This window comes from Musca domestica, unplaced genomic scaffold, assembly GCF_030504385.1.
Source record: "Musca domestica strain aabys unplaced genomic scaffold, Musca_domestica.polishedcontigs.V.1.1 16, whole genome shotgun sequence".
Taxonomy (NCBI): domain Eukaryota; kingdom Metazoa; phylum Arthropoda; class Insecta; order Diptera; family Muscidae; genus Musca; species Musca domestica.
This window is the reverse complement of record NW_026712219.1, coordinates 4480171-4493447: the sequence shown is the minus strand read 5'-3', so window position 1 is coordinate 4493447 and position 13277 is coordinate 4480171. Positions and strand designations below refer to the sequence as shown.

General features: G+C 33.1%; 1 protein-coding gene across 9 annotated transcripts in view; it reads right to left on the bottom strand.

Annotated features, from left to right (window-relative positions):
- The window catches only part of LOC101897210 (PDZ and LIM domain protein Zasp), a 368113-nt gene that overhangs the window by 56777 nt on the left and 298059 nt on the right, over window positions 1–13277 (bottom strand). For 6 of the 9 annotated variants that reach the window (XM_020034594.2, XM_059120019.1, XM_020034599.2 and 3 more), the window contains exons 6-7: window positions 7432–7526; window positions 2773–3193 (exon numbers count right to left, since the gene is read on the bottom strand). In XM_020034594.2, coding sequence (XP_019890153.1) covers window positions 2773–3193; window positions 7432–7526 — 516 coding nt within the window. Of the gene's footprint in view, window positions 1–2772; window positions 3194–6357; window positions 6596–7431; window positions 7527–13277 lie in introns of all 9 variants that reach the window. The other 3 variants (XM_020034597.2, XM_020034598.2, XM_020034603.2) reach the window with 1 other exon arrangement.

The following is a 13277-nucleotide window of genomic DNA, read 5'->3' as shown; positions in this document are numbered from 1 at the left end:
ATACGCGAGATTTTATCAATTAAATATTAAAACCTTAATAAATACAAACAGCACAACAAATTACCACTAACTATGTATGTCTACATACAAACACGTATTTATGCAATTGCATTGTATGTGGGTGTGTGTGTGAAATAGAACATAATATGTTTATGTATGCATATCACCTTGTGGAAGACAATACTAGGTATGTGTGTATGGCTACGAGGCTGTTTCCGCTAGGAGTCTGGTATTGGCGCCCTTCTCCTTCACAAGGATACTTTTGATGTTAAATTTATAAACCTACATACACAGCCACACACACTGCAAAGCGTACATGAAAATATTGGTCGTAGACGGGTGCCCACAGATCCAAAAATATAGTAACCGAAGTAAAATGAGAGGATAACAGCCTTTATGTGCTATGTAAAATACGAAGGGTCCTTCAACTGTTATTCAATTCGTTTATATGCAAAGGGCATCGTTAAAATCGTCTATATGCGGAAAACCTTTCGAAAGTCTTCTATAGATTGAAAGCTCGGAGATATATTCTATTGACAGAACATTTGTAAAGAAACGACCTTTCCATATAAGCCATATAAAGGACATTTATCGTCAGAAGGTCTTACGATGATGTCTGAAGTCTTCATGAAAATATATTTTTAAAAATCAATCCACGGTTGTTGGATCTAGAAAATTTGTTACAAGAAATGAATTGTTATTGATAAAAAAAAAAAAAACTTTTTCAAAATCTACGATAATTTGATGTTGAAAAATTAAAAAAAAAAACAATTGTTGAATTGTGAAAATATATTTAAGAAATCTTAAGTTTTTGGAAATTGAAAATATATTTAAAATTTTTTAAAATAAAAAAATAGTTTAAAAAATGAATTGAATTTGCATTAAAATCTATAAGTTTCATGTGGTTTCTGGCATGGAAGACCCTTTTGATCAGTGAAATGTCTTCTAGTCATAACCGAGAGGCCTTCTTGCCACATACCAACGGTAAGAGGACTTGTAGCCATAGAAGGTCTGTAAAAGGTAATCTAGCCAAGGAAGATATGTAAAAGGTTTTCCATCCCTGAAAGAGATTTAGGAGGTTTTTAGCCCTAGAAGTCCTATTCCTGGTATGGAAGATTTGTACGAGTTCTTCCAGCTATAGAAGAAGACTTGTATGAAGTCTCCTACTCATAAAAGACGACCTACATAAGGCCTTCTAGCCAAAAATACCTGTAGGAGGTCTTCTAGCCATAGAATGCCTGTTTGAGATATCCTCTAAGACCTGTAATGGGTCTTCAAGATATAGAAGACCTGTAATAAGTCTTCTAGAACTGTTTTAGGTGTTCCAGCTTGAGAAGATCGGTAAGAGGTCTTTTGGCCATAGAATACCTTTAAAGGTATTCTAGCCATATAAGACTTTAAGAGGTATTCTGCCTAGACTTTAAGAGGTATTCTGGCCATAGAAGACCTGTAAGAAGTCTTTCAGCAATAGAAGATTTGTTAAAAGTCTTTTAGCCTTAAAAGACCTGTAAGAGGTATTCTATGCATAGAATATCTGTAAAACATCTTCTAGCCATTTTAGACTGTAAGAGACTTTAAGACCCATAAATGGTCTTCTAGCCATATAACATCCATAAATGGTCGTCTGGTGCTAGAAGACCTGTAAGAGATCTTCTGACCATAGAAGACCTCCAAGAGGTCATCTAGCCCTAGAGAACCTGTATCATATCTTCTAGCCATAGATGACCCGAAAGAGGTCTTCAAAGTCACAAAAGACCTCCAAGAGGTCTGATAACCCTAAAAGTCCATATTATACCCACCATAGTTAGAAGACTTCCCCATGAAAAATTTGATGTTTTGTTTTTAGTCTGTAAAAGGGTGTCTATATCTAGAAAAACTGTCAAAGTTATTCCATTGGAAGATATGCGGTAAATGATCCTTAAATTATCTAATCTTTTCTTCAGAACCCACGGTATAAAATATGTTGTGTATATATATGTGTGTGTGCTGGCTACTGTCTGCAACTCTTCGGTCGTTTGTATGCAATTGCATATTATGAATATTTCAATTTAAATGATAATTTGTTGAGTGGCGGAGTATAGCTTCTGCTTTGGTTGTAACTGTCTGCAATGTATTCACACAAACAAGCACACACACACACACACACACCATATTTTAACAGGGTGCTTGTGTGTGGGAGCGGGTGACCATTGTGCGATTGTTGTTGGTTTTCGGTGAAAACGAGATGTGGCTTCTGGTGATGGCTTCAACCTCACAAACACACACTCACACACAAAACAATTGCAATTGTAAAATGCAATGACGGCACTAACAACAACGACAAGAAGAACAATATAAAAAATCATCGCTGGAATTTTTAATGATGCTGAATGCGTATTCCGGGAATTTTATATGATTTCTCTCTCCACACACAAACACTCACACATACTCACACCGATTTGTATTGTTCTTCTTGTTGTAACAATGGAAATTCAACCGAGTCTGAGAATGTACGAAAAATATTTTGTAGCTTGTTACGATTACGGTGAATGCTATAATATTTCATATATTGGGCGAGAACACAGTGAAATAGTGAGGGTAGGTGGGTGGTGGAAATATTTAAACAGACGAAACAAAAATAAATATTACAAATTATAATGTTTACAAAATTATACAGACACCAATGGGATAGTGATTTTACGAGAGGACAGAGGGGATATCCCAATCCTCTCCCAACACACCGTGGTACCAGGAATAAACGAGTATTTTTATTATTTATCTGTAAATCCTTACACTATGCCAACACCGCACATCGAACATGCCGGATGTCCGCTGGCTGTATATGGCTTTGGTTGATCGCTGTCGCCAGCAGCAGCAGCGGCTGCTGCCTTTTCCATTTCCTCTTTATATTCCGGCGTTTGCAAGGCTGGACACACGGGCATAACAATGAGTCTGGGATCAGGTTGGTCGGGTACAGTTTGTGCAGCTGCTGGTGGTTCAACTTTTTGATGCTGCTGTTGCTGCTGCTGCTGTTGTTTTTGTGCCGGGGCCGGTGTAGGCAAGCTGGGACGATGCGAAGCGGCCGGTGCCAGGGTATTCTGATGCAATGGTGTACCAATACGTTCATCCTGATCGTGGGGCAACGGTGTGCGTCTTTCATTGCCACCAATGGCATGACTTTTGGTGGCATAATAGCTAGTTGCACTTGGTGGTTCTAGAGGAACGTAGGTCAAGGTTTGAGTGGATGGGGGATAGACAATTGTGATTTATTTGAAAATTATTATCGTAATTAAAAGGAAATAAATTCCGAGGACCTAAATCGATGGGATAATAACTGATTAATTAAAATACCCTATATATATATATATATATATATATATATATATATATATCTCATGTTACTAATTACTTGCATTTGTTATTGTTATTTTCGAATTTATTTCGTACAAATTCGAAAATATATATATATATATATAAAGTTTGTTGAAATTGAAATATGAGGTGTTCCAAGTTTCAACTGAACTTTGTATCGTGGCACGAAAAACATAGAATTTCCGAACCAATCCTAGTAGATAGGCAGATAACAAAGTATATGAAATTTTTTAACACAAACAAATAACAAAAAATATGAGTAAAATTCAAAAATCGTCCGAGGTTTACTATGTGAACTTTATGTAAGCTATGCCGGAATAAAATCCACTTTAAATTAAATTTCCTTGATAATGCTGCTAAATTCAATGCTATTTTTTGGCTGGACCAAAAAAAAAAAAACAAAACCTTGAAAAATACTGCTAAAATCCTAAAATTAAAACCTGGACCTGCATAGGCAATTTTCTGTTACAGACTGAAGTACACATTAGGGACTTCAAATACGAAAATTGATACAATTCTGATGAATAACGTCACTTTAATCATGCCGAATATGGGGAGGTACCTTTATAAGGGGGCTATACAAGGACTGAACCTGCATAGGCACTTTAGTACCCATTATCTTTCAAATGAAAAAGATTAGGAAGAAAATATTTTTCTTTTCATATTTTCCTAGAATATTTATCCAGTTTCCGGTAGAAAATTAGGGCTAATGCATTAAGGACCGAAAATTAGATGCCTATATGTATGGGGCCTATTTAAATAATGTCCTTTGAAGAACAAGGATTTTCAAATTAAAGTTTTTTTTTTTGGTAGAAAAATTGTCCATCTGAAGCTTTTGAAATTAATATACTTTTCATAGTACAATGGGCTATTTCAAGCCTTCCGAAATTTCGTTCTTCTTATTTCAAAGCATAATATTCCACCCACCTCGAATGGAAAAATGTAACAAGGAAGGAAGAACTGTGGACAGATATCAATATCTTCTCGTAGGAAAAATCCAACCTGAATCCTAAATTCAGAATTGACCCAGTTTAATATAAAAAATCAGGGATTACAGTTATATGCGGTCCAACAATATAGTGGTCCTATAAAACACATTTTCTGCAGGACTATTTGTATCCTCTGAGAACATGAACTTTCAAATCTAGGCAAATTTGATAAAAAAAAAATAGAAACTTTCGAAATACTTTAAATCGGAAGGTGTCGTTATATTGGCCTAGACTAACGTTTCTTTTCCGAAATCCAGATCGAAGTATATCATTCTCCATTTTATTGAATTTTTTCTAATACTAATAAAAATATTGGAATGTGTAAAATCCATAGAAAATCGAACCATTATTTCTGGGGGAGCTACCAGAAGGAGTAAAACGGCATATACTATATTTCCATTAGATCTGTCGCTGGTAGAAATATCGAGATAAACGAATTTGGGTAAAAATCGCGGATATGTTTCGTATGTAATATCAAATTATATTCAAAATGTGTATCACTTTTGAGGAAGGAGTGGACCGATAAATTTCATATTCACATGAGATCTCCGTCTGAGAGCAATATTTAGATATACTAAGTTGTTGTATGAAATATAATTATTTGAAATTGTGAGCTGCCAAAAGGTGTTGTCCGATACATCATATCTATACACCAGATCATGTGTTACTAGAAATATTGGACTGTATGAAGTTTGAAAAGAATCGAATGCTGATTTCGCACTTTATGAGTGTTTTGATTATTCAAAAATTTAAATCCTTTATGCGGAGGTAGTGAGCCGTCATAACTCCTCTTCTCAGAATCGGATGTTTTTTTTTAACATTTAATGAGCGTTTTGATTATTCAACATTTTGGACCTTTGTGAGGGACCTTACACTGATGAAAATATTAGAAATTGCAAAGTTAGCTTTTTGAAGTTTGAACTTTTGTGTGGGAGATACTAGAGGGAGTGGGCCGATATTGCCCATCTCCGAACTCGATCTATTTTTAACAATTATATTAATAACTAATATTGACAGCTCGAAATCTTCATGAGGTTATTTTAAGAATTTAAACCCAACCGTTTTTCTGTCCCTTTTATTTAAATAAACATTCATTTGTAAAAAATATTTACCAAAGTCAAACGGTCCCCCCTTTAAATAATTATAAAAATTGGAAAATAAACAAAAAATTTTGAAATTGTCCTAGAATCTAGGAATTGAATTGTCCCCTACATAAGTTCTTCTTCAATTGGTCAAAGATTCATAAATTTGTATTTCATTGATTTAATCCTCTTTTGTATGAGCATTAATCCTGTTTTGTATGGGGTATTATGTCCATTTGTTTATCTTTTGATATAGCCTTCGTAAATGAGGCTCAGTATTACAAATTATCTGAAAGGTTTGATTTTTGAGAACCCCAAGCTCCTCTTTCATAAAATCTCCCGCACTCAGATTGCCTCCTCATATGTTGAATATACATTTTATTGTTCTCGACCCTTTTTTATCATTCCCAAGTACATCTTATTAATAAAATTACTAATTTTGTTGTCCCGTAATTCGATTGTATCAATAACAAAAATTAAGTTTTTTTTTTTTTCGGAAGGTCAAAAAACTATTACCAAAAATATTGTTATTTCCCAACCCACTGTGATCACTTAACATTGAATGTTAGTCAAGACATAAACCATGCGACAATACTACATGATTGCGATGCAAAATTGTTTGTTGTTTTTGTTTCTGTAGTCTTTTTATTTTTCCCCCCTATATGTGTTTGTTTGTATTAATTTTCAACTTTTATTTTTAAATTAAATTTAAAATTAGATTTTGTTTTTGCAAAGAACGAGACGAAGAATAGATAAATGAATGATGATCCGTTGGGCGGGAGGCAGGGAAGGATGGTTAGATGGATCGGTGAAGTGCGGAATGGTTGGATGTTTGGCTGTGTTGTGGTGTGGTGCAGTTGTTGTTTGGTAAATATATATTTGTATGTTGGTTAAATGGATGGTCAGAGACAAAGGAAACGAAAAATAAGACTTACGTAATGAGACGTTCACAGTTGTAACAAATATTTTGGCCAACTGGCAAACCCCCAGTGCTGGGAGGTTTGGGTTGAGTTACTGGTGCAGTGACATGTTTGGTGGCCGAGGGCTGGTATTGTTGTTGTGGTGGTTGATATTGAGATTGTTGTTGTGGTTGATATTGAGTTTGTTGTTGGGGTTGATATTGAGTTTGTTGTTGTTGTTGCTGATGATCTTGACCAGGGTAATTTCCGAATGCTGTCGAATATGGATAGTAATAGCGTGAGGAGTACATGACGATGTCAGACGGACACACAGACGTTCGTTCGTTTAGGTGATTGATTTGATGTATTTCGTTATAGCAGTTGAATGTTGATAAATTATTCACACCAAGGAAGTTTGTGTGTTCGGGCGTAGTTTTTCAATGTTTTATTATTTTTTTGTAATGCGTAATGTTTTTGTGTGTGGTGAACAGTTTCAGGAGATGTTTCCAGTCCAAAAGTATAACGTCAAATGATCGGACATGAATCAAGAAAATACACAAAAACATATAAAAGTAGCCAACAAGACATAGACGAAGGCATTCCACAGACAATTATAGAAAGAAAGATGAAAAAAAACAAGAAGAAGAAGAAGATGATGAGAAAAAACAAACATATTTTTCAATCAGTAGATATGCAATACAACAGGTCCAAAAAATAACATACACATGTACATACAAACTACTATATAAACTGTTCGGAAAATAAGTATGAAATAAAATAAATGGCAAAAACAGATGTCTTTGGATCTCAGATATAATATAGGATCTTCTTTTCCTTTACTATATGGAAAGGAATATTTCAAGGTCTTCTTTGGCAAGTTTTAAAAAAATATGCAGCTATAAAACGCTGTTATCCCTCTAATCCAAACTATTAATTTAATTAAAATACTATTAAGATTGACTGTTTCCTAGATTTATGTCATTTGAGATCTGAGAAATTTTAATAATTCTGAATCAATTCATCAATGCCATGCATCATCTACTAAAGGATTAGTCCCACCATTAATGGCAAATAGTGTTTGAGCTAAAGCATAGTAATCGTTGAAATTACCTGGAGTTGAGGTGCCAGATTCTTCTTCGCGCAAGAATTTCAAAACTTCAGACTTATCGGCCTGGTATTCCTTTTCGTTTTTCTTGAAGTTAACACTGCAAAGAGAGGAGAAAATATAATTATGTAGATTTACATTCAGTGCCTGAAAGTATGCTTTAAATTTAGTCTAATTAAATTATTTAAGTACACTAGTCAACGATTCACATTCATTCACACACATTCATACGATATGCGATTATTGAAATAAGATATTTTCCTAACGAACACACATTTTTGTAATGTTTTTTTTTTTTCGTTTCAAATCTCTTCCAGAACGTCGATGAATTTTCCATGCGAAACAAAATAAGATTTTTTACATTTTTTCAAATATCCTGTAAACTAAAAAATTTAGTCGAAAAATAGCCAGGAAAGAAAAGAACGTATATTTTTATATTCTCTTCCATTCTATAGAGGGTATATAAGCGTTGTACTTCCATTATTAACTCCTCGCAATATTCATGATAGACCTTACAAAGTATATATATTCTGTAAAATTCTAAGACGATTTAGCGATGTCCGATGTTCGAGCGAATTTTTTAACCACAGAAAATTTTCGTTTATAAAATGCAATATAGAAAAATGTAATGAAATTCTAATATTTTTCAAATTTGGAATTTGACAATATTCAAAAAAATAAAATCCGGTAAAAAATGCTGTCAAAATCTTAAAAATACCGAATGTAGCCGTATATTAGGGTCTATACGACGACGTGGACCTGCATAGGCAACTTTTGTCATAAACCATTACAATATTCAAATACGAAACTTGAAAATAAAGATCAGCAAAATAATGTAGCTAAAACCATCAAAATATCGAATATGGGGAGGTACCATTATATTGGGGCTATAGGAAGACGTGGCGCAGACAATTTCCTGTCATAAGCTGTAGTATCTGTTACGAACTTCAAAAACCAAATTTGAAGCAATTTCGGCGAAAAATGTCGCTAAAATCATCAAAATACCGAATATCGGGAGCTGTACGAAGACACGAATCTGCAAAAACAATTTTTTTGTCTTAGGCTATAGTATCCAATACAAAATTGGAATACAAAAAAAATCCGGTGAATATAGTCGCTATAATCATCAAAATGCCGAATATTGGGAGGTACCGTTATATGGGGACTATACGAAGACGTGGACCTGCACAGACAATTTCTTGTCATAGGCTGTAGTATCCATTTGGAACTTTGAATACCAAATTTGAAACATTTCCGTTGAATAATGTCGCTTAAATCACCAAAACACCGAAAAAGGGGAGGTACCATTATATGGGGGCTATAGCAAAACGTGGACCTAAATGACCCACTTTTAATACCAAAAGTCCTGCAGACATAATACACATTTGAGTAAAGTTTTATCAAACAATTTTATTTTTTTATCTTTTGGAAGCTAGAGTGATTTCCACAGACGGAAAGACGGGCGGACAACGCTTAATCGACATAGAATTTAATGCTGATCAAGAATATATATATTCTTGTGGGGTCTAAAATGTATAATTCGTGGTGTTACAAACGGAATGACAAACTTAATATACTATGTTGGAAGGTATGAAAAGTATTTTAAAGTAATTTATTTATTTGGTGTTATTGTTTAAATTTCCATAGGAACCTAACATAAGAATTAATTACGAAGTTTAGAACAAATTTTATTAAAATCTGAGGTTTAAGGGATCAAGTTACAGTTTGAACTTTTAGGTGTGATGGACTAGTAATTTCTCATAGTTTTCCTAATGTCAAAATATTTTTAAAATAAATTATCTATCGAAAAATGCGGGAATTCGAAATTCAAGTTTTTCATAGAAGTCATTCTTTTAGTCTGTATGTCAATTTTTTTTAAACCTACTATCGGAAATATCGAATCGGGCAACCATCGATGTGTTGCCATTTCCTCCTCCAGAAGTCAGCAAATTTCCACTAACTTCTGGAGGAAGGTAAAAATCGAACAAATCCAATAAAATTGTTGGAAAATTTTAAATGGAGTATATAAATATGATTTATTAGTAGTTCCTGCCAGCGATGCCAACTTAGTGCTTTTAGCGCTATTTATAATGCTTTTTAGACCCCCCAAAATGCCATAATAGTGGACATAGCGCGAAACGAAAAAAGCACAGTAAGTACGCTTTTCATCTTTTCTGTTGGTGCTTTAAGCGGGTTTTAGATTTTAAAATATGGCAATGTTTTTTACATTCGAATATTTTGATAGCATGGCAAATTCTTTACTGCAAATTCTTTACGTGTCTTTCATTCCTGTCAGTGGAGTTCTTTTCTTTACATTTTGCATAAACCAAACCAATTGAAGGAAAAGTAAAATGAACGAGAAAAAAAAAACGCGGATGTCAATTCTAATATGGAACTTAGTATTGATAATAGATAGATCTGGATAGAAGTAAATGAGTTCAAAGATTACATAGGGCAAAATCCCTTTCAAGATTTATCATAATTCGTTATAAGAATACTCAAATGCAGAAGTAAAAGAGCATTCAGTGCTATGAATTTATATAAATCGAAAATCTGAAACATATTATCCTTAAATTCTGTAAATTCTATTTTACATATTAAATATGGCCTTCGTCGAGAGAATACGTGCTGTGACAAATATGACCTGCCGTCAATTGTCTGTAAAAAAATTCTGCACAGGAAGTTTACGAAAAGTCAAATTATTTTTTACCAACCTTTTTATGGCAAAATGAAGAAACTGATGCAGACATTCCAACTGCATTTGAAGCTATGGGTTTTATAAGTGAACAGAATTGTTTCTAAAAATGTATATGTCTGTAAGTTTTAACCACATGTAAAATGTTCTTAATATATCATATTTTTTTAAAATATGCATGCACTTATATACATGAAATATTTATATAAGATACGATCTAAATGTTTGAAAAAAACAGTATTTATTTTAAAAAAAGTGTTTTATTGACAATTTTGGCATTTTTGTTAGAAAAAATACATGGCGCTTTTTACGCTTGTTTTAAGAAGGTTTTTACGCCATTTACGCTTTTAGCTCTCAAAATGTTGGCAACACTGAACACGAAAATGAACATGATTTAATGGAAGACGAATTTTAGCTCCGTCCATAAAAATGTAATATACACGAAATCTCGTAGAACAATATAAAATATATGCTACACGTTTAATGTATTTCCTAGAAGAATTTTCCAAAAGATCCCGTGAACTTAAGGGAAAATTTTTGTAATTTAAGCTTCACCCTGATTTTTTATAACCTCCCAGTCATTGATCTTCTAGTAGTTTAATAATTTAGAAAATTTGTTAATGAAATTTTATGTGTGATATACATACTCCATTTATTTATTTTTATTTCCTGCAAACTGATATTTCTTTTTTCAAATACTATTGAGATAATATGTGCGTAGCAAGAAACTACAATTCTAAGAACATAGACCTCTTTCATACGTAATAAACACATATCTCATAATTGCCAAATAAACAAAAAGTCTTGGGCACTGTGCCAATTTTTTTTTTTTTTTTTTTGACAAATTTGGTTTAAATATCTCGAACTAAATTTAGATCAATGGCAGGCGACGCCAATTAGTTTGCATGCACTTAAGTGACGCCTGTAGTAGGTAGTAGGTAGTGTCAACTGCCTACGTGGGTATTTACATATAAATAAATATTTGTATATATATTAAAAAAAAACATGTTAGCATGCCAAGTGTTTGCAATAAATCATAGCGTGTTGTTTGGTAGAATGTCGAAAGCAATGGATATTGTCAAACTAATGTTTCGAGGGTGTGGGGAATTATTTTGCTCCAGGGGAACAACTGAAACATATAAATTTGAAAAGAAAAGAATTTTAATGGAGAAACATGTTTGTGCCTTGAAACAACTTTTCTATGGGGGTTTTATAGATCAACAGTTTATTTTCATTTTCTAAGATGAATCGGTATATAATTTTATAGTTTCTATCTATCTTCTTCGAAAATATATAAACTTTTAATGAATTTCAAGACTTCATCTTCCGCTCCTCGCTTTATACCACTCCTTGTTAAGAGTTGCATGTTGTATTATAAGCACAAATAAGGTAAATTTTTAATATTAGTTTATAATTCGCTATACATCAGTAGTTCAGATGAGAGTCGTTTACTAAACCTGAATCACTTATTAAAAACTTCTTATTTTAATCCAATCCAAACCATTCCAATTTCGAACATAAAATGACATTACACATTTGGTATAGTCACATTCCAAATTTGTAATGTAATTTTATCTCTTAGTTAGATATAAGTAACAAAAATAAATATATATACGGTTGCCGTCAAAAAATAGCAGCGCACCCTATCTTCAATAATCCACTACTGTTCTAACCGTTATAGTATGTTAGTGCAAAACAAAACGAGTAATAATTTTGGCATGGTTTTTACACGTGGTGTTGTACTATTGGTTAGTTTCAAATAGTTGTCTTATTAATGCAGTCTAAAAAATAACAGCAGGTTATAAAAATCAGAAAATATCTTTAAATATTTTTCTTAATCAATTATTTTTCTTAATCAAGAAATGGATATAAATATTGGCGCGTGCCAAGTCTGAATGGAATCGAATGTTGATTTAATTTTATGAGCTCCATGGATAGAGTGGATCGATATTGTCCATTGTCACACCTGACCTTACACTGAGGAAAATTCTAAGATTTGCAAACGTGGAGCAAAATTTCTCTTTCTGTGTATTTAAATATTTCTGAAAATTTCGACCTTTTGTTTTTTGTTTATTGCCCATCTCCAAACTCGATCTAAGTTTGATAATAATAATATTTTAAAAAGTGTACGTCTATTTAGAAAATTTGCTATCCTGCAACTTTTGATAAAAAATAGCTTAAGTTCGTCGGGCATGTTATTCAAAAAATAAGACTATGTTGAAAATAAAATTCTCTAATGAAAAAATTTAATCAAGAATAAGCAATAATAAATCTTATCAACTCGTGAAATTAACCTGCTAAATATTTAAAAAAATCAAGACAAATTTTTGGCAAAATAAAAACATATTTTGAAAAAATTTTGGAAAATCGAGAAATCGTTTGTAACTATTCTTAGTGCCCAGGTGATTTGATTCAACATTCAAAAAAATTGTTGACTTGTGTATGAAATATTAAATTGCACACAATTTTTTAAGCATACTTTAAGGCGCAACCATTTTTCTACATTCTAACAATGCTGCATACAGTCTATCACCATCATGTTTGGTGGCGTTGCCAATCCACAATCCACGTTATACTCATGGCTCCAACGACTCACTGGCTGCCATTGTTCCGACGGACTGCAGGAAAATTTAATCAGTAACAGCCATTGTTGTACATCCCAATGCAACAATACACGCTTAAAGGCATTAAGAAAAATTAATTTGAGTTTAGCACAATACCCGCATGAATCTGCTCTACTCTGACTGATATCTTGATTGGGCTGCTGCAGTATATATGGATGTACTTATTTATGTTCGTATATAAGTGGGCCATATTCTCGGGAATTCAGTTACTAAGGCATGTAGTTCTGTTCTTGTGAAAGTGCAAAGAACAAAAATGTCTAGTGGTATGCGTGCATGTAAAAAATAGTTTTCTAGGTTAAGAGAATATAGACCGAACGAACTGCTCGCATTAAAACTATACTTAGGATATAGGCATGAAGTTTTTCATTTCAGTTGTTTGCTGTTGTTTTTTTTTTTTTTTTTTTTTTTCTTTATTGTGCTATTCTGCAGAAACGAGTCCTTAGAGTAAAACTTTGCCAGCATATTATGTACGCGTACGCATCAGGCAGGATCTAGTGAAAGCAAATGCTAGAAAATGAGCTACAAAGTTAAG